The sequence below is a fragment of the Mixophyes fleayi genome, chromosome 2 (genome assembly GCF_038048845.1).
Source record: "Mixophyes fleayi isolate aMixFle1 chromosome 2, aMixFle1.hap1, whole genome shotgun sequence".
Classification (NCBI taxonomy): domain Eukaryota; kingdom Metazoa; phylum Chordata; class Amphibia; order Anura; family Limnodynastidae; genus Mixophyes; species Mixophyes fleayi.
In genome coordinates, this window is record NC_134403.1 from 360,389,383 (window position 1) to 360,415,052 (window position 25,670).

Genomic DNA, 25,670 nt, shown 5'->3' on the forward strand with positions numbered 1-25,670 from the left:
AATAGAAATGAAACATAATTGTTTTTTTGATTGGCTTTATTAATTTTTAATCAAGTCATTATTTAGATTATTTGATACAATTTAAATACATACTATATATATTTCTTCAAATTTTGAGATTTTGGATAGTTTCATTTCAATCACAAGTTAAGTGCTTGTAAATATCTTTGCATAATGTATATTTTCTTTAGATACAATTGATTGTGATGCTAACATTTGTCACTTTTTAATAAATCCTAGCAATGAAAATGTATCCTTTTTATAAGCAAGCTTCATTTTTACTTTTTTCTTCTGAAAAGGTTGAAGAAACATATAGTCAGATAACATTTGCCTAATGGCAATAGCTTTTAACCTTATTTAAAAACAGTATTTTTTACATTATCCATTTTAAAAACTTCTAAATTATTGTTGAAATAGTTGTGTTGTTCATTTTGAAGTTAGTCATGTATGGTATTTTTATGCCAATGTTTAAGCAGAAACGTAGTGTACAATGGAATTGTTACTCAGAAACTTCATTGAATGCAAGAAGTTATTTTTCCCTGAAACGCAAACAAAACATATCAGCCCATCTCTATGCATTCAGTAACTAAGGCTGGCCGCTTCCAGTGTGCATTCAGTGACTCTGTCAACTGGCTTCTTGCATTTACATAATCGTGTCGAGAGAAACTCCAAATTACTTAATAGTATTTGTGCAACACTAACCACATCCTCGAAACACTGTTACCCAACTTACACAAATTTCTTACGAAAGTGTACTAGTGAATTATTTCCAATCTTTTTTTTTTTTGTTTATGCTGTTATTTTCTATATGTCTTATTGCATCGTTAAGGCCCAAAACTAGTGTCCAAAATCATGCTTTCACAAGCGTTTTTTAACTCAAGTAAAAGTATGAAACCTATAGGTCCCAATTATTATTATTATTTATTTATTTATAGGTTGCCGTAGCGCCCGGATAATCATACAAAATACAGATAAGACATAACTAATACAGTGAGCAATATCACAAATACATGAATACAATTACAGGCAAGAAGCATGAATGAGTTTCAGTAACAAACTGTAGGGGCACACACAGAATGTAGCAAAATACATGACAAGGACATATGAGGGAGACAGACGTAAGACAATGGGTATAGAGCACCCTGCGGTCTGGAGTGTTTGCAATCTATTCGACCCTGCTTGCTCCATTAACTTGCAACGTGGTCAATAGAGTGCCCTCCATTGCCCTCCACTTCTCGTACAATACGTGCATGCGTTGTCACTGGAAATCTCCTAATGGCAGCGAGTAACCAGCTTAGAACTCCATTTGGCATGTCATGCTTCACTCACGTAGAAATCAAAGCCATTCTTGGCACTTATTACTACATTTTATCTTCCTCCCCAGCTTATATTTGCTCACTACATTTCCTCAAAAATTTTCATCATTCTCACCTTTTAATGCAGCCTATACACATAAACACACAATATTATATATATATATATATATATATATATATATATACATATATATATATATACATATATATAATATAAAATAAAAAAATACCCTTATTGTACAAAATGTAGTTGAATGTGTTTCAATTTTCTCCTCTTTGTTCCCACTCTCAATATTGACTTTAAATCGTTTTTGATTGGTGTAGAATTTTGATTTTCTTTTTTAATGGACAAATAATCATGAATAACAGTTTGCAAGAATTGGTTTTGTGCTCTCTAGTAAGTTTGTAGATATTTGTTCAACAAATATATTAAAGAGGATCTTCATTAAACAAAGTAAAAAAAGTCGCTCTTCCTCTTGGTTCCACTATGAAAGGCTGTGAAATATAGTTCGTAACAGTAAGGAGGCAGGAGAGCAGCATCGAAACTGAAGTCTACGGATCCATCTAAATGTCACTGATGGAAACAGAGATATGACACAGTACACCCCTTGTTAGGCACTGGATGATAGGCTAAGTACGAATAAAAAGAAATTACAATGAGAGGCTCATCAGTGGATGGGGAGTAGGAAATGAACAAAATTAGTTTTAACTGGAGGACCTCTTTAAGTGGCTCCACCAAAGGGTCCTCAAACACGGAACTGGAACACTTATAGCTAAATCAAATTGTCAAATGGTTCAGGTGCAAAATAAATTATATTGTCTTGCAGCTGGACAACAATCTGCAAGTCCAGATAGACGGGCAGCATATTTCTAAACAGTCATTAAAATTTCCCAAATTCAACTCAAATAGGAACATAGTCACTGGTACGATATACTGTCCGTAGTAATAGTCAAACGTTACTTTGCATTGACATAGTCGTTTGGTTTCTTCTCTCCTTTAAATCTTGCTGTCTGTATTGTTGTTCCAACCTCTGCTTCTCAAAATTTGAGTAGTATGTTATATGTACCTCCACACTTTTCCTGATTTTATCGAAATTACTGAAATCTGCAACATACTTTCCTTGCGAGGACAGAGAGACGACAGGAACAAACTCATAACCCCAGTAGATCTCATCTGGAAGAAATGATGTTCGGCTTTGGCAGACTGTGCTGGTGGATTCCACTGTCGCGTTTAGAAGAACGACAAGTTCAAACTCTTTGGTCTTTATGTTTTCAGCAGTCAGGTCCTTTAGCGGACTTTTTTCGTCAAGTACATGATAAAATGCTAACGGCAAAATTAAGAAGGGGCTTTCAGAAGAGGAGTCTACATGGAAACTCATGTTGGCTTGCTTGAGCAAGATCTTCTCGCCTTCTTTGGTCTCGTATGTATGAAGGAGCTTTCCATAAAGTTGACATTGTATCAGCAGGCTTTTTCTCATGTTTGCTACCTGTACCACCAAACACATCTTTCCGTTATGTTTTGTAATAACGGCTTTGTTGCTGAATTTAATTGTCTCTGCGCGTTTTTTGGGCCTGGCAATTTTGGCAAGGAAAGTTCCGGTGATGAAGATTTCAATTAAAGTTGTTATGACCAATTGGGCCACCAGAAAGAAAATAGCAGTTGGGCACTCTTCAGTAATGAACCGGAACCCATAGCCAATGGTGGTCTGGGACTCCATAGAGAACAGGAAGGCGCCGGTGAAGGAGTCAACATTCATTACGCAAGGAGTGTGGTTAGAAGAAGGGTCACTGTGTACGTCTCCATGGACAAATGCTATCACAAAAAAGATGACTCCAAAGAAGCACCATGTCAGGCAAAAGGTGGCTGCAAACAAGGTGAGCTTGTACCTCCATTTCATGTCAATTACAGTGGTCCATAAGTCTTGGAGATAAAGCAGAAAGACTCCGTCCACTTTGTCAATCTTCACATTGCTGTGTCCACTCTTGGAGATCACCCTTAGTCTCTCCGCTTTCACTTCAGTATTAACCTCACTCTCCACTAATGGACAACTGGACGTATCCGAGTTGGTAATATCCATCCTCCACACCACGACAGTCCTAAAGTAATACACATAACATCGTTAAGTTCCAAATATCTTAATTTACAATGTTTATATATATCTATATAAAGAACATAGATAATATGATCATCATATGTACCATAGAGAAGAGGACAAAATCTACACCTAAATGAAATCAATGCTGAGTCCTTGACTTTTGTAGAAACCTGCAGTCTAGCGGAGCTATATAAATAATAATAATTCTAGCATACACACTTACCTGTATATATATATCAAACCTTCTAAAAAGTAAAAGTGGAGGTGTTGCCTATAGCAACCAATCAGATACTAGCTATAATTTATCTTGTACACTCTAGAAAATGATAGCTAGAATCTGACTGGTTGCTATGGGCAACATCTCCACTTTTACTTTTGCTAAATCTACTGCTTACCTTTAACTAGCCAAAACCATTTGCTATACTGTACGGAGGTGTTTATTACAATTGCTCAAGACAAGCTTACATAAATTGAGATAGATGTGGCTTCCTTTGTTTTCGAAATATTATAAAGTGACTTGAGTAATATACTGCAGGAAAGTGCAATTTCATAAATTAAATGCATCATAATGTAAGAACTTTTATGGAAAACACAAAAAAACTAAATGGAAAATACAGAATTAATGGTAATAAAAGTAATAATATTTACATTTATCTGGCATTGTGGCCGTACTGATGTGCCCTTACTTATCTATCCTCTCAGCCCAACATAAATTAGACAGAATTCGCGGGGGGAAGTGCTCCAAACATAAAATCCATGTCACGTTAAGGTGTCACAAGCTACTAGTGTTTGTCGGGCGTGCAATACAGCTTTGCAAACAGCAGGTGGTGCTTTTGCTAAACTGTACTACGCATGTGCTGAGTCTGCATGGAATGTCATGAGTACTATGCTACATCCTATGACCTTATCGTGTTATGGGATCATAGTGTTCTTTGTGGTTCACCTTGGAACGCACACAAGTTCATGCTTCTATTCTGTCGGGCTTTTGCCCTATATTATTAACTGTGTTCTCTACAAGCTCGTACACCTCTTATCCAACACCCCCTGCTCCATGATAGGTGGCTATTAAAAAACACTCACCCATAACTTTATAAATGTGTATACATGATGGCAATCCCATGAACAGTAGCCTACATTTTTTTTAACATTTTATCATATTGTACTTTTATATTTTTACTTACACTACTAATTCTTTAAATTTTCACATAATTTCAAAGAAAGACGATAAAATGTTGCTGGATTCTCTGTCAATAACTTTTGCTTTTTCCGTAGATTGTGTCAGTTAAGTGAGGTGTTTGTTAACACTTCCTATAACATCAGGCACTACAAACAAGCATGACATCTGATCTCATATGACAGACAGTATATAACATTACTCATATTCTTGTCCAATCTGGTCCAAAACCAGTTTATTACAGAGTCAAGAGAAAAGCAGGTATTTACAGCGATATGAGGTGAACTTTAGCATTAATTCCTGCAGGTAATGTACATTCTTACGGCTATGGAGCTACTGGTGTTAAAAATGTGTGTTTAAACTGCACTTCTAATGCAAGTTAAGTGGATGTAAATGGATGTGAAAACAGAAATCATTGTACAAAATGCGACCATACAATGTGTATTTAAGAACCTTTAACTTGTGGGGCGTTCTAGTATTTTGAATGCATATTATTCCATTTGTTGAGTTTGCTGCTTGCCGGGGCAGTTGACAACTAAACATTCCGTTAAAATCTAACACTAACATGCATGTCAACTGAACATCACATGCATTCATAAGCACAATGTGGTTTATAAGCATTGAATGCATCTCACACGTCAGTGTTCAGGTAGCCAATGATGTATGTGACAAGATACTTTTTCAAAATATATTAAACAATGTGCATCAAGTATGTTCCAAATACAACAATTAGGGAAAATCCCTTAGAATATGGTTTTCAATTAACTTTAGCCTTTTTTTTTACATTGATGAACTTGTTACAGATTGGTCAAAGAGAATTTGAATGGAATAGACATCACGGGCCCTAGGCAAGATAGTGGTTTGGGGCCCCTTCCCCTCCGTTTGCAAACAGTAAAAAAAACACACACACATAAAAACGGGTTTGATAACCATAGGCGGAATCCTAGGTCATTTAATGAATAATTTGCCTCTGTTTATACACGTGGTGTATTCTAGGCTAACATACATCTCTATGTCCCTCAATGCTGCTGCGCAAAATAAAAAAGCTTGTCAATTAAATAATTTTTTTCACTCATCTCTAGGGGCCTGATTCATTAAGGATCTTAACTTGAGAAACTTCTTATTTCAGTCTCCTGGACAAAACCATGTTACAATGCAAGGGGTGCAAATGAGTGTTCTGTTTTGCACATAAGTTAAATATTGACAGTTTTTTCATGTACCACACAAATACTTGATAGCCTATTTGTAAACTGAAATTTAAAGTTGATATTTGTGTGCTACATGAAAAAACAGTCACTATTTAACTTATGTGCAAAACAGAATACTAATTTGCACCCCTTGCATTGTAACATGGTTTTGTCCAGGAGACTGAAATAAGAGGTTTCTCAAGTTAAGATCCTTAATGAATCAGGCCCTAGATTACTATCCGTTTGAACTCGGAACATTTGCAGTGAGCGGCCACCATTCTGATGAGAGGTTTGCAAACCTGGGAAAAGCAAAATACCTTTTTACATAATACTACCTTAAGATGCAGTTGTCACTTGTGTTTCCTACAACAATAATGACCGTGAGAGCACTGACAGCAGATTCCCTCTAAAGCCGCAGGTTGCGCAATAACCATTACAGCTCTGTCTTACGCCATTTGTATAGACAGCTGCAATATCCTTTGCCACAATAGATATTTGAAGCAGCTATTTCTCCTCAGCAGATGTTACACTTAACCTGCCAGGACCAAACAGCAACCCTGAGTTCATCTGTCTGATCCATCCCAAAATACACAACATATAAGTCGGTCAGAGCTTTGTGTTGTTGAATCAGGACTTAGGTACCATCTGCAGTAATTCATTTATTAAATATCACTCCAAAATTAATTATAAAGACTTTATCATCCAACTTAATGCACAAAACAGGACAGCAGGCAACAGAATGGGGAATTGTACAAGTGTTTTTCCCCCTGCAAATAGAATACTCATAATACTTCACAGGTTTTAGCAACTGGATTGGACTTTCAAGGACTGATTTATCTTCGGACGTAAGTCGCTTTGCGTGCCGTATCTTGCGTGAAATAGCTCTGCGCATACTCAGTAACGGACCTTACGCCAATGACCACAATCACAGGCGCCAATGACACTTATGACTACCAATGACTTGAAGGGCAACACGGGACGAAAGGAATAGATGAACATAGGCAGTGTTCGTTAAGCGCTTCTCAAGGTCGTGCCGAGGTCATTCCAACGCAGATGTGGCCGATTCACGTCCTGCGTTTCTCTTAAGTACGTGTTTTTTAGCCATATCATTTGCAACAGCTACAGGGCAGGTGAAAGGACCAACTAATAGTGATGACTGTCACGGCATCGTCTTTGTCTTAAAAACTACATGTATGAGTACCAATCGATAGCACAGAACATGTGCATGCAAGTAAAGCTAAAAAAAGGCACCATACGTATTAAGAACATCCTGATTTATGCATTTACTGTTTTAAAAAAATAAAATAAGAAGGAAAAATAAATTTTTACAAATATTTTTTTATTAATGATTATTGCATTGACTTGTTAACTTATTTTATAAAATATTTTCTTTGCATGAGTTCTGATGGGCCTTTACATTGCACATATACATGTGCGTATCCTGCACTCTGTTCTGTCCGACTACATTACGGCAAGTTACATTTAGGCAGAGAGTACTTATACCCGGATTCAAATGGAAACGTATCTTGAGATTTAGGTACGATCGGAACTACGCGCTCGTTTCCTGAACGCATGTTGCGTGTCGGTTACTTCTGAAGACGAAACAGGCCAACTATAGTTTTGTATAGGAAAAATACTTTCATACTTTTTGCCTGCGACACATGGAAAAGCGCGAAAATATGTAAATTGAATCACGTATTCAGTAAAATAAAAAACTGGATGAATTGCCTCCATGGAATTTACCAGTGAATGCGGAACAAGCAGCACGGTGGCTCAGTGGTTAGCATTTCTCCCTCACTGGGGTCATGAGTTTAATTCCTGACCATGGTCTTATCGGTGTGGTGTTTGTATGTTCTCCCCGCGTTTGCGTGGGTTTCCTCCGGGTGCTCCGGTTTCCTCCCACACTCCAAAAACATACTGGTAGGTTAATTGGTTGCTATAAAAATTGACACTAGTCTCTCTCTCTTGGTCTGTGTGTGAGCAAGTTCTCTGTACAGCGCTGCAGAATTAGTGGCGCTATAATAAATAGCTGATGATGATAGTGGCAACAATATTTACTGGTAGGGTGTAGATGATAGATTAGTCCATAGTACTTAATAAAACATGCAAATAATAAGCGAACGAGAGATTTCTGTGTCTCCATGAAAATTACCTGCTTCCACTTAAGAACTCACAGACATGGTCACTACTATCAGTCATTCATCAAGCAGGGGCAAACGCAGGATTTGTAGAGGGGAGTTTCCACACCACACCGCCAGTGGGCGCGACCAGCATGCATGGGGGTGTGGTTATAATTTTAGATTGCTGGCTGCTCTCCAACTCTTCCTATCCCCATAATATACATGGGCAATGAGGGAGAGCTGCGTGCACCTAACAGTAGTACACGCAGCTCTCCCTTTTCAAGCAGAGCCATGTGAAGTGGGAGCAGGGTCCAGCCACCTCAATTATATAGTGCCTCAGGCTTGGAGGGGGGTTTTCCAGGCACTAGAAAAACCCCTCGGTTTGCCTATGTCAAGATTTCTCAGAACCTGGTAAATATGGTCTAATGCTGATAGCGTAAAAAACAATATAATAGTAGTCACTTGCGTCAGTTTTAGTGTTGCCTGAACATTTAATTCTCGGTCCAATATAATGCAATTTTATGGGAGCAGCCATTAGGTTTTTAGTACATAAACAAGGACAAAGTACAAGATTGTATTTTAATGCCCTAACAATGCAATATCATATTCCAGACTTACACAGAACAATCACAGATAATTGAAGTGAAACATGCATTCAGGCTCGTATTTCCAAGAATAGGGCATATTGTCATTGTCACAGCTGAGTGGAAAGATATCTAAGTTTTCTGCATCACCCCATCTAGTGTTTCTCGAGAAAATAATGGAGTGCAAATTGGTATTATAGATTTTCAATAGAAAACATTTAAGTCAGAAATTATGAAATTCAATATGTAGTTTTTTATGCTATTAGATCGAGAAAATCAACAGAGACACAATATATTCATGATTACTCTGCTTGATTATATTTCATTAAATAAAGTTATTTTCTCAATTTTTCTCAATAAACACAATACAACTGTACTAATCTTGATATTAGATTGTGAGAGTGAAAAATAGTTAAGTCAGTGAAATGACAAACTTAATAATAGGTTTCTAGTTTCTTGTAAGGAAATAAATAAAAACATAAATGAGATAATAATCCCTGGGTTAATTTTCCTTTAAAATGTTTTCCGCCTTCAGATAACATTTATTGGCTTATACTCGCCCTCTTTTAACTTTGACTACATATATTGCTTTTTCGCTTTTGTGTCCTTCTGTTTTTTTGCATGCGCACAACAGAGCTGAGCTGCGCTGTGCCCACGGGCCAAGAAAATAATCAACTCTGCCTGACTGGTACATAGGCTTGGATGAAACACATGGAAGGAGTAAATAAAAAAAAAATATTGATGTATTTAAACAATTTATTAAATTAAAGAAGTTGTAATGTGAAAAAGTCCTGTTTCAATCTTTATAAGTTGTGTGTGATTAAATAGAATTCCACTTTGAGATATAGTCGTTTTGGTAAGACATTCCTCCCTTTATATTATTTATTACATATATGCAGTTTATGGAGGTTTACCTGGGACATAAACCTCTACACAAGTCATTACATAGTACTGAGGAAACACAGATAAGGATAATAAATATGATGAAAACCATGTTAGCTTTTCTACAAAAACAGATTGCTACATGTAGTCGAATTTAAATGTACACAATATTTTAAAATATATATTCCCCATTCAATAGTTATTAATTATTGTGATCGTTCAGGCCTATAGTATACTGCACAGGGGCAAAATGACACTGATTTGTTTTCTTTGATTTAGTGTGCCATTATATTTAAACCGATCAGATGACGTGATTTTATATTACTGCAATGTCTGTATGAATCATTGAGTATATCATACAAAGTAAAAGTTAATGAACAATTGTGTTTAAATGACAGGAGCCTGTGGAGACAGGTGCCACGTACAAGTTACCTCTATAAACCAATAAATGTTTCCTTGTACTACACTACCGCTGCTTGGTAAAGTCCAAACCTCAGTGGAAGGATAGAGGTGAAATCTGCTTTGTGCTTCTTATACCCTTAACTAGGTTATTTACAAGGCTGTTGTGTCATTCCTTCAGTAAACATTCTTGCAAATGGAAAGCAAATAAACACAGAATGCATGTTGACTGGATTGTAATCTGTTTTCCTGGCATTCATTTCTTGTTGCTAATGTTACCTCTATTGACAATAAGAAACATTGGTCTACAATATAAATTGAAGGGAAATCCCTGGTTAGATTTTGGGGTTTCCTTACTAACAGTCATTATGGACCAATATTGAGTTCCATTAACCGTGTTATTATACACACTAGCACGATTTGTGGCTGAACGGTTGTTTATCAGGAGATTGGCCCGATAATCGGATGAAAAACCTCCATTGTGTACCTAGCCTAAGACAGCAAAAATTGCCCCTTGAGTCCAATCACAATTCTTTCAAATTAACCGTGAGCAATTAAGTAATGTCTACATGAGCGTTTGTAATTCTGTATTATTTATCTTTTTATCTATAAATTGTCATTTTGCAGGAACAAAATCTTAAAAAGAACAAACCGACAAATCTGCAATTTGTGTGATTCATGAAACCTGTGTTATATTAATGAATTACACTTTAAATCTGTGATTTTCATTAGCTCTTCTATGTACATAAGTATAACACTTGCTGCGATTATACCCGTAAATTAGAACATTGTGATTGAATTGTGGCACTACAGGTCTAGATGTAAACCCTGAGTGATTGACAAGCCTGTAAGTGGGATTCTCATTGATAGGATACAGTCAATGACTACAATCATTTTAACTGTTGGACTGTGAACTGGAGAGAAGGAAATAAAAGGCATAAAATAAACAGTCTGTTTTCGATCCACAGAATCTGTCCTAACAACTGTAAAATATAAATTGTAATTAAATCATTAAAATCAAAACAGCATAGATAATAAAATAATAAAAAATATGTGTACGCTGCAGAACCAACATTATATTGAAATAAGTTGTATTTTAAGTACAGTGGGGGACATTTCTTAAGACTGTTCCACAGGTAGAGATTGCATACCTCTCCCAACAGACCAGATTTAAGTTGGACTGTCCCGACTGTCGAGGGGACTGTGCTAATTTGATGGCTCAGTGCCACCATCGTGACAGTCATGAGTCACTGATGTAAATGTTGAGATGTCACTCACCATGGTCAGTGTGCGCCTGGTACATTTTCCACTGGGGTGCGAGGAAAGGCAATGATCATTTTAGGGGACATGAGAGGGCCGTAGAATTTGCTTTAGAAGTGATATAAATGCCCCCCTTGGTTGGCGTGGCATGCTTCCCCTTGATATGGTCACGTCCTCTTTTATGCGCATGTTGTTTCAATTTGGCCCGGCACAAATGTTGGGAATTATGAAAAATGTGGTGTTGTCCATAGCAACCAATCAGATTCTATCTGTCCTTTTTCTGATACCGTTTAGAACATGAAATCAAACATTTGATTGGTTGCAAAAGGCAGCACCACCTTTTCTACACAGTTACCTAGGGAACAGTTTTCAAAAATGGCGTCCCATGTCTGTCCTATTGCTAAATGATAAAGGGGTTCAATGCTTGACAGCTGCTTATAATAATGTTATCCCACATTGGCAAACTAGTATATTTTACTTTTCAAAACCAACTTATTGTGAACGGTATAGGTCTGTATTAAAGTGTACACGTTGGAGGTGGCCGTTTGTGTGCTGAGGAAGCAGCCTATCAATTCATTAGGGACCGTTGACATCAAAGCACCCAACAGTCTCAATTTTTGCAGAACAGTCAGTTTCTGGATGTGAGAAGGATCGTGGTCTGTTAGGGAAGAGACATGACCTTGCTGAGGGTGATTGTTGCTGGCGTGGCAAGGGATTGGGACAAAATTGAAAGAAAGAAGAAAGAACTCTAATGGGGGCACTCTAGAATTCACAATAATAAAAATAATCCAGATTTTACTAAATAATTAAAAATAGATTATATAATATCCACATCAGTCTTATAAATGCTTGATTCAATTCTTTGAGTTAAAAAATAAAGAGAGAAAAGTGCAAAAGACATAAAGAATTGTATAATAAAAAGTGGCAAAAACTTTGTGAATTCTAGAATGCCCACATTAGAAGAGTTCTTTCTCTTTCTTTCAATTTTGTCCCAATATGATATGCTCTTGGAGTGCACCATCTATAGTAAAGGCATTTTTTTTTAAATGAGTGGGATAGATTTATTTCACATTTAATATTAGAGATGACTTATTCTAAAAAAATAATTCTTGTGTCATGGGATTGGTTTAGGTGGATTGGGGTTTGGTACAATTTATCCCGATTTTCCAGGCAGTAATTCCCATAAATATTTGAGCAGCCCACAAAATGGATAAGTCTTGTGCGTGTAGCTGACAATTATATGTATCAGGTTTATCATGAAATGCCTGCATGATGTCACTGGTTCCTAGATAATTGATAGGCTTTATTCTTATGAATATTGATCCATACTAAAAAATGACTGCCTCCTCCGTATGCGACAAGGTCACTTATCAAAAAGTGTTCAAACCACTGGTCTCTAGATCACATTTAACCGCTATGCTGCATTCTCCTAAATATTTGTTCAGTCTACAAAGTGACTTCCTCCACAGTGTGTAAGTGATAGTTACACTTCAATGCAGCGGTTCTTAACCAGGGGTGCAATAAAGCGATTCTAGGGGTGCGAGTGGTAACGATAAGTTTTTAACTTTTAGATTTTTAATATAAAATTATAAATTTGACTTAATTGTACTATGTACTCACGTAACCCATGATACACCGGCAAATGCTACAACGATATGACCTCACTACCACCCTCTTTATTTTTGTCACTACGCACTCGCCAGTTCGACGAGAAACTGGTTAAAATGCAAATGCATTTGCGCACTCTGAGTACAAACGTCGACGTGATTTTTTGCTATGATACATTATTTTTATCCGTATTTTCTTATTTTTAGTATCTTCATAATATATATTTAAACATTATGGGGCATATTCAATTCCGATCCCGATCCGCGGGATCGCTCCGGAACGGGCGCGAACCTAATCCGCGATACCGCAATAACATGGATTTTCGTTCGCAGCCCCTAGGGCTGCGTACGAAAATCCGCGTTATTGCGATACCATATTACCGGCAGTAGTGCGCATTTTCCGCAGTAACGATCGGATCGGAATTGAATATGCCCCTATATATTTAATGACTGTCATACTATACGTTTTTGTTTACTTTTAGTTATATGTTTGTTTGTTTTTTTAAACTTTTTTATTTATTCAAAAAGTAAATTAAATAAATAAAATATATGTATTTTTCAATAAATTGTTTTGCAATAAATGCAATTTCCTAATAAAATCGGAACACATTTTTTAATGGGGTGGGTCAACAAATTTTGAGATTCAATGGGGAACCGATCACTAAAAAGGTTAAGAACCTCTGCTTTAATGGAATTAAGTAAAACGGTGCAACTATTTCAGTATTTAAGTAAATAACAAAGTAATTACACAGTTAAATACAGCTTTTCGCAAACCCAAATCTGTTTCTCACATACAGTAATCTCAGTTTTTCCCAAGTCCCACCCGAATTCCAAGGCATGGTTCACTGGTAGGCTAAGTTCTCCCTTCATTCCTTTTGGCTGAGATGAAAAAAATGCATTTTTTTTATTTTTTTTGGAGATGGTTGAAAGACCTTTGCCATTCATACAAAATATGCACTTGCCTATATCAGTATAAATTAAAGAATATGTATTTAATTAACAGCTCACTTGAACTTTGCATGGGAAAATATATTAAACTGATGTGAGAACTAGAAATAATGTAGTATGCAATAGACACATTTGTTCTGCTATTTAAGGGAAGATACTAGCACAAAATCATATAATGGTTGGGTTTAGTACATTTGCACGTTAAAAAAAAAATCTAAATTTCCAAGCTGAACATGAAATATCCTTATGGTCAATGCAACATTCCTTTGTACTGCTCACTTCCTGGTGAAGCTATTCTCCTTAATGAATATATTTGATGTTTTAGGAACCAAATTAATATCATATATGGCAGGTTAACCAAGACTACAGTCATGGCCAAAAGCTTTGAGAATGACACAAATATTGGTTTTCACAAAGTTTGCTGCTTCAGTGTTTTTAGACCTTTTTGTCAGATGTTACTATGGTATACTGAAGTAAAATTACAAGCATTTCAATAGTGTCAAAGGGTTGTATTGACAATTACATTTAGTTTATGCAAAGAGTCAATATTTGCAGTGTTAACCCTTCTTTTTGAAGACCTTTGCTATTCACCCTGGCATGCTGTCAATCAACTTCTGGGCCACATACTGACTGATGGCCGCCCATTCTTGCCTAATCAATGCTTGGACTTTGTCAGAATTTGTGGGTTTCTTGAGTATTAACCACAAGTTCTAAATGGGATTAAGGTCTGAGGAGTTTCCTCGCCATGGACCCAAAATGTCGATGCTTTGATCCCTGAGCCACTTAGTTATCACTTTTGCCTTAAGGCAAGGTGCTCCATAATGCTGAAAAAAGGCATTGTTCGTCACCAAACTGTTCTTGGATGGTTGGGAGAAGTTGCTCTTGGAGGATGATTTGGTATCATTCTTTATTCATGACTGTTCTTAGGGAAAATTGTGAGTCAGCCCACTCCCTTGGCTGAGAAGCAACCTCACACATGAATGGTCTCAGGATGATTTACTGTTAGCATGACACAGGACTGATGGTAGCGCTCACCTTTACTTCTCCGGACAAACATTTTTCCAAATGCCCCAAACAATCTGAAAGGGGATTCATCAGAGTAAATGACTTTACCCCAGTCCTCAGCAGTCCAAACCCTGTATATTTTGCTGAATATCAGTCTGTCCATTATGCTTTTCCTGGAGAGAAGTGGCTTCTTTGCTGGCCTTCTTGACATCAGGCCACCTTCCAAAAGTGTTCACCTCACTGTGCGTACAGATGCACTCACACCTGCCTGCTGCCATTTCTGAGCAAGCTCTGCACTGGTGGTGCCCCGATCCCGCAGCTAAATCAACTTTAAGAGACAGTCCTGGCACATGCTGGACGTTCTTGGGTGCCTTGAAACCTTCTTCACAACTATTGAACCTCTCTCCTTGAAGTTTTTGATGATCCGATAAATGGTTGATTTAGGTGCAATCTTACTAGCAGCAATATTCTTGCCCGTGAAGCCCTTTTTTACGCAAAGTAATGATGACTGCATGTGTGTCCTTGCAGATAACCATGGGTAACAGAGGAAGAACAATGATTTCAAGCACCACCCTCCTTTTAAAGCTTCCAGTCTATTATTCTAACTCAATCAGCATGGCAAAGTGATCTCCAGCCTTGGCCTCTGCAACATTCTCAACTGTGTTAACGAGAGAATAACTGACCTGATGTCAGCTGGTCCTTTTGTGGCAGGGCTAAAATGCAGTGGAAATGTTACTTTTGGGTTAAAGTTCATTGTCATGGCATAGAGGGACTTTGAAATTAATTGCAATTCATCTGATCACTCTTCATAACATTTGGGAGTATATGCAAATTGCCATCATAAAAACTGAGGCAGCAGACTTTGTGAAAAATAATATTTTAATTATTCTCAAAACTTTTGGCCATGACTGTACAGTACATAAATATATAAGTAAAAAGCTTTTTACACTCAGATTTATCACTATTTGAAGAACAAATAAACCCTATAATTGAAAATAGATCATATTTTGTTATCTATAATGTTTTTTGATCTGGAATGTGGTCTTGTCGTTGTGACACAAGCCACTATCCTTTGCTCTATTCTCGAGGCTATTTACTAATAAAGGGCAAATACCCAGTAACCAGACAATTGCTCTTAGAATCTAAGTTGCATTGGAATAATAAAAGCTAATTGCTGATTGGTTGCTATGCACTGTACATTTGCACTATGTTAGTAAATAATCCCAGCTGTCAGCAACTTAAATTCATTGAAACGTAAATATTTTAATTTAGAATCATATTCCCAAGTAGCTTTATTATTGCGACATGATTTGCAGCTGCCAGTCAATCCATCGTACCCCAGTCTATTTCTAATACCATCACTATGGCCCAGACATGCCTACCAGTGGCTGCCACATCCCTGATACACCAATTTAGGAGGAAGTGCAAGATGATTGCTCAGTGATTGACTGAATCACTGCATGCTTCCTCCTGCATCATGGTATAAGGCACACTCTGGTGCCACTCCCCTCTACAGTAACTCTGCCTCATTCATCGACCAATCAACATGCACTTCCTCTTAATGGCAAGATATCAGACACATGGCATGGTCAAATTTTTTTTATAATAAGATAATAGTTAAAAAAAACATAAAATATATATATTCAGGCGATCACCAAACCTCATAGCGTTTCTTAACATGCGGATCACAATTAAACCAATCACCATTTAGGGAAATTCCCCCATCGCCTTTTGGCTAAAATGTTGTATACTTTCGCCAGATATACTAATTATGCATCATTTGTGTAGTATTTATATTTTTTCATAACACTTATATATTAGAAAGAATAATATTTGCAAGGCGTAGTCAGTAAAGTAATTGACATAACACCTCATCCTAATTGAGCCACTGGTCTCAGAGATGGAAAGGGCTGAGGACCAATTATCAGACAAGTGAAGAGTTTACCATAAGAGAAAAATAATATAAGTTGGACAAGTTATCAATGAATAAATTAAATAAATTAAAAGGTGATTTTTCAGATTTTCTTTATCTAATATTGGATTTTGTCTAAAGATCTGAAAACATCCAGTATGACATAGATGTTAGATTCACATTTGTTACTGGCTTTTGGAACATATATGTCTGCTTGCTTTACTCAGTTATCATGGGTGAATGGTTTTCTTCTACCTTTCAATATCAATTTGAATCTATTTGTCTATTCCATGGCACTAATGTAACTGAAGTACATAACGAGGTCCGCTTAACATAACACAGGGTACGTGGATTGGCTTTCCAATTCCGTCAGAGTTCTCATCGCAGTATATAAGTAGAACACTGTGTTCTGAGTTCTATTTTATTACGTGTCATGAAAAATAAGGTTAATATAGACATTTAAACTAGGGTGGCATTGGAAACTGAATCCTGATTATTTAAATGGTAAGAATAAAGTGTATGCGGCTGTAATTATACCTGGGGCGGGAGGTTGCTCCTTCTGGAGTCTATTTTATAACTATTTTATTTGAGTGGCATTTTGTTTTCTTTTCACGGTTTAGGAGGCCAGGGACCGAACCTTGAGTCCAGGACCAGCACCTGTAATTACACAATTGACTAATAGATGAAATGGTTTTAGGAACATAGTTTTAGAACACTGATAGATTGAACACATGGTTTTTATTGCTATTATTAAAGTTGACTTTCCATACCCATAAAATCCCACGGATTGGCTCAAAACTAGGATGTATCTAACTCTGAGTAGGGTTCAATTACAGACTGCAAAAAAAAAGAAAAGAAGGACAGACCACACTTAGGTGCAGATTTTACCCATTGTACAACACGAAGCATAGATGCAACCCCCGGCCCCTTCCAGCTCATTAGCATATCTTATTCCATCCAATTAATTCTTGTGTTTGAATTTGAGTATGAAAACAGGTTGCAGTATTACTTCTACTCCCCTAAATTTTTTCGGGTTGTTAAGTGCGAATTACACAAAAAAAAAAAGAAAAAAAAAAAAGAACAATGCAGTTGTGGGTGGAGTTAGGTAGATTATAAATTATCAGACACAACTGAAACAGTCACATCACTGGATGACCAGGGCAGGAGGGCCCGCTGGTAGGTTGGAACGACGGACATTGGGTAAGTAATAATAATGTATAACTAGGTTTTTAGTTTTGAGTGGAATTAGCCTTTAAATACTGGCAGTGACTTTCCCTAGTGACAGGGGAAGTTATCGCCTTTCGGATGGAAAAGTTATAGCCAAGGTAGGAAAATATACGGTGGGAAGGATGTGATGAGCGTGTGGGGCAATCATGTTCTAACACACTCTCCTCCAGTGTCATAGGCCGGATCTCAGTCTTACTAAACCGAGACCCCGCTCACTTGTCTGACTGCCGCGTCCCCTCTCCGCTCCGGCCGGGCGCCATCTTCGGCGAGGGTCTGCGCATGCGTACGTTTTTTTCTCTTTAAAACTTTGCCTAACTTCCTATTGGTCCTCTTTTGCTCTCCTATTGTTTATTTAAGGCACATACTCCTTCCACCCAGTGCCAGGTCTTTAGGTCTACTACTTGTTCTGAGTAGGTTGCATTGCTCTCATCTCCACCATTCCAGTGGTAATACTCTGCAGCCACAGACCATCACTCTCATCTCCACCATTCCAGTGGTAATACTCTGCAGCCGCAGACCATCATTCTCATCTCCACCATTCCAGTGGTAATACTCTGCAGCCACAGACCATCGGTCTTATCTCCACCATTCCAGTGGTAATACTCTTCTGCCGCAGACCATCGCTCTCATCTCCACCATTCCAGCGGTAACACTCTGCAGCCACAGACTGTCTGGGTGGTTACTCCTTTGCCATCCGCAGATCCTGTCTTCTTGAGCCTGGTTCCGTTCTACCTTTGCCTGCTCCCTGATAATTTCCCCAAGTACTCTCTAGAGGGCTGCGATCTGCGTAGTGGAATCAGCTGAACCAATACCTTCTTGCAAGGGTCCCTGGAGAAGAGCAGCTGCTACGTTAGACTCCGCGCCTCTGGTAGAGTAGTCTCAAACTTGGCAGATTAGGATCCAAGAATCCTAGGCAACGTGACATCCAGGAGATCCCAGAGGGGAGCTGAAGTGCAACTGTCGAGGGGGACAGGGCTCTAACATGGCGGACCTGCTACTACAATGCACTGCCACGGTCGAGTCATTTCGCAGCTAAGGCCGGGGCCACAATGACGCAATTTGTGATGAATCTTGTCATGGAGGCAACCATCTTGGTTACCCAAGCTAAAACAAATGTAAGAGAATGCAATAGAACTATCATTCTGTTTGTATAGCCATTCTTATTTATGATTGTCATTGAATGCTATTTGTTAACCAGAACAATGTCTGCTGTCCTGGTTTGTAATGACATGGTGCACCTCAGCAACCCCTGATTGAAGGAAACAGGAAACCCTACTGGGAGGGAGACAAATGCTACGAGAAAGGTAATAGCTTAGGACCACTTTAGAGGCAGCACTTTCTTTAAACAAAAGTTTTCAGCTTTTTTCCTAGAATACTGCTCAGTTTGTCCTCATTCGTAAATGAGTAGTTTATATAAATCATGACAGTGAGGAAAGTTTAGAACTGATTTTATTACACGTGTCTGTGTATGTGTGAAAACGTTCATTACATCACCCAGAACGGGCCTCAAAAAGTGCTTTTCCATGAATGGATCCCTTTAAAAGCATAAGATAAGCAGGGCAACCAGGGGGGTTTCCATGGGGGGCCGCGAACATCACCAGGGGCCCCTCATAAATCTCCCCTACTGCTGCCTACTTCCCTCATCTGGTGCAGTGGCGCGGCACGCAATATATTTTGCGAGTCGTGCCCCGCCACAGACCCCTGTCAGAGGATAATAAGTAACGGGGCCCTTCTACTGTATGTATGTAGGACTTGGAGGGAATGCAGACTTACACTGTTTGGGTGTGATACATATGTTCGACAGTTACATGATCGACATTTATATAGCTGACATCATAATAAAGACATTGACAGTATTGTTAGGTCGACAAATGAAAGGTAGACAGTATAATCAGGTCGACAGTTCAAATATAGACAGTATTATTAGGTTGACAATAATATCCCTAACTCTATCCCAAACCCTAACCCATGAATCCTAACCAACTAACCCTAACCCTATCTCTAACCTACTAACCCTAACCCTATTTCTAACCCACTAACCCTAACCCTATACCTAATCCAAACCCACCTACCCTTACCCTATCCCTAACGCACTAACCCTATACCTAACCTTAACCCACTAACCCTAGCCCAATCTCTAACCCACTAACCCTAATCCTAACCCACTAACCCTTTCTCTATCTCACTAACCCTAACCCACCTACCCTTACCCTATCTCTAACCCACTAACCCTATCCCTATACCTAATCCAAACCCACTAACCCTTACCCTATCCCAAACGCACTAACCCTATACCTAACCTTAACCCCCTAACCCTAATCCTAACCCACTAACCCTATCTCCATCTCACTAACCCTAACCCTAACCCACTAATCCTAACTCTATACCTAGTCCTAACCCACTAACCCTTACCCTATCCCTAACCCACTAACCCTAACCATATCTCTAACCCACTAACCCTAACCCTAACCCACTAACCCTAACCCTATACTTAATCCTAACCCACTAACTCTATCCCTAACACTAACTGTAACCCACTAACCCTATCTCTAACCCACTAACCCTAACCCTAACCCACTAACCCTAACCCTATACTTAATCCTAACCCACTAACTCTATCCCTAACACTAACTGTAACCCACTAACCCTAAACCTAACCCTAACCCACTAACCCTAACTCTATCCATTAGCCTTACCCACTAACCCTAACCCTACACATAACCCTAACCTCAACCCTAACCCACTAACCCTAACCTTTACCCTAACCCACTAACCCTAGTCCTATACCTAACCCTGACCCACTAACCCTAATTCTATCCCAAAACATAACCCACTAACCCTAACCCTATCCCACTAACCATAATGTTATCCCTAACCCTAACCCACTAACCCTAATGCTATCCCTAACCATATACCTAACCCTAACCCTGTAATACGGTCTACATTTAATCTGTCAACCTTATTATACTGTCTACCATGTGAATTGTCTTAGTAATAATACTGTTGACATTTGAATTGTTGACTTTCTGAATGTTGACCAAATGAATGTCCAGCTTTCAACCGCATACCCACTCAATTGTGAAGAGCAAAACGCATGGCTTACTGAGCTTCAACATTACTGCAGTCAGATCATCAGTCACCCTCTGGCCAGCACCCACTGTGCCCGGCTGGTAGGTCACGGCTGGTGTCTCTGACATGACTTAATCTGACTGCAGGCAGTTTTATTGGCATGGGGCCCCCAAGATCTAGTTGCTTTGCTTTCATCCATAAACCTTTATTTCATTTCAATAATTGCATGTAACAAAACTAGATTTAATTTTAGCACTGCTCTGCAAGTCTGGGTGCACAGGTGCACCTACCCCACCAAATCTTCCCAATGACTTCTACCAGCTCCTGATCCTCGACACCTGTAGCCACCTTGCTCCCCGCTGTTAGGAGGAATTCTAGGCACAACTTAGGTGGACAATGGGACCAGATCAGATTGTGCATTGTGCAACGTACATTTTGCGCTGTCTAAATGACCTCCGCTGTGTTAAAAAAAAAAGTTTAATCCCTCCTATAATTTGAAGCAAACACTTTCTATTATCTGACTACAATTTAAGGATGTGTGAAGTTAAAAAAAAATAATAGGCTTTAGTTTCACAGAAATTACATGTTTATAGTACTTAGCTTGTGCTGTTCAGGTGTCTACATACAGTATAGCCTTCGGAGCAGAAGGACCCAGAATTTTTTTTTTTTGTTAGAAACCCCAGAAATATACTGCGTGTTGTTTGTTTGTTTGTTTGTTTCTTTATAACCACCTGACCCCAGAAAGTACCTGAGGTTTTCACTTCAAACATGAATAAATTTACAACATCTGCTTTTAAAAGTAATTGCTGTCTTGTGACCATGTTAAATGGCTGATAGTGGCAGCAGCTCTCATTGAATATACATGAACCTGTGTAATGTCCAGGGACTGTTCTGGGAACAAAACCATGTTTCCAAGTATCTACTTACATGAGTCTATTACATCAATGACATCTGGGCAGTGTGCAGGGTGCACTTCTTACCCCTTACCCAAAATATCAGAAATAACGGTGACAGTCACAATATCAAACACAAATATTATGCAATTGTGTCTATTATTAATAATTCTGGCAGCAAGGTAGAAACTACAATATAAATGTCTGCAGGCCACAGTGAAGCATGGTGGAGGTTCCTGGCTTGTTTGGGGCTGCATTTCAGCAAATGGAGTTGGGGATTTGGTCAGGATTAATGGTGTCCTCAATGCTAAGATATACAGACAGGCACTTATCCATCATGCAATACCATCAGGGAGGCGTCTGATTGGCTCCAAATTTATTCTGCAGCAAGACAAGGACCCCAAACATACAGCCAATGTCATTAAGAACTATCTTCATCGTAAAGAAGAACAAGGAGTCCTGGAAATAATGATATGGCCCCCACAGAGCCCTGATCTCAACATCGAGTCTGTCTGGGATTACATGAAGAGACAGAAGGATTTGAGCAAGCCTACATCCACAGAAGATCTGCGGTTAGTTCTCCAAGATGTTTGGAACAACCTCCCTGCCGAGTTCCTTCAAAAACTGTGTGCAAGTGTACCTAGAAGAATTGATGCGGTTTTGAAGGCAAAGGGAGGTCACACCAAATATTGAATTGACTTAGATTTCTCTTCTGTTCATTCAGCTTGTATTTTGTTAATTAATAATAATAAACTATTAACGCTCCCATTTTGTGAAAGCATTCCTACTTTGCATAAATTTTTCCACACCTGCCTAAAACTTTTGCACAGTAATATATATATATATATATATATATATATATATATATATATATATATATATATATATATATATCTACTATATAAATGCCTATTGGCGTGTGTGGAAAAAAAACAACCAAGCTGCTGGGCAGAGTTATACACTGACCTATATATTTCTTGAAGGAGAAGTGACAGTTCGGTGTGGTTGGTGGTTGCCGGGGGTGACAGTGGGGAGTTTTTAGCACCTTAAGTAGCTTGATGAAGGATGTGGCGATGAAGATGAAGAATGAGGTGATGGAGAAAAATGATGAGGTGGTGACATGTGGACAAAACCACGTTAAAAAAGGCCGCTTGCGTCGGGAAGTAACGCTCTTCCCCTGAGGATGCCTGGGCTAGGCCCAAATGCATGACAAGTACCTTTTTTACACCTTAAGTAGCTTGATTTGACTAGAATGCATGAGTATCATGCACGGGTTAACTTGTATATATATATATATATATATATATATATATATATATATATATATATACACATTACATATACATAGGCAGATTTGGCTACTGGACTCGAGTGTTTAGCGGACATATCTATGTCCAATTTTGTCCCATGCACATGTCATCGTCCAACTCATGTACATTGGGATCGGTGACTGTTTTGTAGTCACACATCTTACACACATTAAATATCATTTCCTGTTCCTGATATAGAAACTGATCGTGTGATTTCCAGCTATTTTTCCTAACACTTTTCCCAGACCACAGTGCATCCCATTGGTTACATTACATCATGTGATCCAGTCCACCACTTATTGGATGAAATCTAAAATCAGTTCATGCTAAAATAAATATATAATTTTTTTCAACAGTTGTCATCATATGTGTCTTTTAAAGTAAATTTTGTATCACTTACTGCCATAAAATCATTCATTTCGCCTTTGAAAACAAATTCATCTAACTAAAACAAATGGTTCCTTTTTTTATTTAGGAGTCAAAGAAGCAATAATAAATATTTGGTCTTGCATATATAAATAAGGAACTCTTTAAAGCACAGCGGATAAACATTCTGTTCATGAATTAATAGTATTCAGTGTCTCACAATCCAGCCGAGCCTGTCAGAGTTAGTTTATTTTAAGTAGGACTGTTACATTATATAAGTACCCCTAGAATAATTGTGGTGCAACGTGTTTGACTACTTATTGCCCACATAGGGAAAATATTCCGTCCATCAGTAACACATGTTCTTTCCTAAGTCCGGTGGTAATTAATAGGTAACCTTTAGTAACTAAAGACCAGCCAGGCTTGTCAACAATGTTAATTAATAATATTGTGCTGTAAAATTTCTACCAAGTGTTTTGAACATATGCAAACGTGTTTCCCTTGGTGTCTGGACATTATTCTTTATTCAGGACACTTTGTTTTTTTATTATCTAATGATAATTCCACCAAACACATTAATTATACATGTTGTTATTAATAGTCGTGTATTTCTAAAATGTTCCTGTCACCTACACACAGAGGAGGCTGCAAATTTCAGAGCTGAACAAATATTCAGCCTAGCAATAGACAGAGGCATGTCTTGCAGAACAGTGCAGAAGGGGGATTTCATTTTGCAGAGCAAGATTGTTGACATTAGATACAGGGGTGGAGAGGCCACATTGTGGGCAGCACAGTGGCTAAGTGGAGCACTTCTGCCCCACAGCACTGGGGTCATGAGTTCAATTCCCAACCATGGCCTTATCTGTGAGGAGTTTGTATGTTCTCCCTGTGTTTGCCTCAACCTCTGAACCGTTCCACTTCCTGGTCACCTGCACACAGCACATTAAACCAGTATCTATGATCGGACCACACATCAATAAAATATTACTGCTGTTACAGCTGAGTAGGGCTCTATGTCTAAGGAGGGTTATAGAGCCTAAAATTGCTGGCAGCATAACTCTGTCCTGCTATACCATCTGCTTTCTCCACATGCTTCTCCTGACGTCAAGTAATGCAGGAACAGCAGCAATGTCTGGTGAGGGAAGAAGGAACTAATGGCCAAACTCTCTCCTTCCCTGCCGACCCTGTCCTCTCTCCATTCTGCAAGGATACTCACCTCGCCTCACAGCTGGGATGCCCTTAGGTTCCATGCAAGACCTATCTGCATTTTGTTACCCCCTTGTTACGTTAATATGCGCCCAGTAGGCCAAATTAGGATGGGTGAAACCCAGATTTAAAAAAAAGATATCATATAACATAGGAGGCATCAATTTTCATGGAATCAGACACATTTTTACACTGGCAATAGACTGTGTTGGGCAGCACGGTGGCTAAGTGGTTAGCACTTCTGCCTTACAGCACTGGGGTCATGAGTTCAATTCCTGACCATGGCCTTATCTGTGTGGAGTTTGTATGCTTTCCCCGTGTCTGCGTGGGTTTCCTCAGGGTGCTCCGGTTTCCTCCCACACTCTAAAAACATACTGATAGGTTAATTGAAACTGGTCTGTCTGTGTCTGTGTCTGTGTGTGTATGTTAGGGAATTTAGACTGTAAGCCCCAATGGGGCAGGGACTGATGTGAGTGAGTTAATAAAGAAAGACACTTGTGCAGCACTGCGGAATTAGTGGCGCTATATAAGTAAATTGTGATGATGAGTTGACCTTTTTTTATCCCAACACAGCATGTTGTGTTCATTATCCATCGGTTTACATTTTTCAATATAATGGATGGAAATCCAGATCAACGTATGAAAAATGCGGGTGTTAGTGAGAGATGCAACTGATGCCCCTTCCTACTGCAAGCAAATGGCAGTGGCACAAGGGGCATTAATAACAGATTGACTAAGGTGCGTTGGACCAGTGTCATTGGTAACATTGGCGGCTTTGGTGGATCAGGTAACCAGGGCATAGGAGGCACTATTAAGATAGTAAAGTTCATCCAGTACTAGTTTATGGGTAGAGTTCTTTAACCTCTTGTTTGACCCTCTTATTTAAAAACCTCCCGATGCATTTCATGTATATATTAGTACATGCACACCCGGTACAGAAACAGCCCCGTGGCAAAAATAGCACGCTGGAGAGATTTTATTGCTACTAAATTCTCTCTCCATTTTCATAGATGTCCGTACATTCCCTCAGAGCCTGTCAAGGTCAGGAGGTTTGTTTGCATGCCTGCATGTTAACATTTAAACAGCAATGTTGAGCAACATTACTGATT

The 25,670-nt window shown here is 38.6% G+C and overlaps 1 protein-coding gene across 1 annotated transcript in view; it reads right to left on the reverse strand.

The window, feature by feature from the left end:
* Positions 1–762: 762 nt before the first annotated feature.
* The window catches only part of KCNJ15 (potassium inwardly rectifying channel subfamily J member 15), a 51,550-nt gene continuing 26,642 nt past the window's right edge, over positions 763–25,670 (reverse strand). The window contains exon 2 of the mRNA XM_075197247.1: positions 763–3,413. Within this exon, the coding sequence (XP_075053348.1) occupies positions 2,267–3,394 (1,128 nt within the window). The 5' untranslated portion in view covers positions 3,395–3,413 and the 3' untranslated portion in view covers positions 763–2,266. The remainder of the gene's footprint in view (positions 3,414–25,670) is intronic.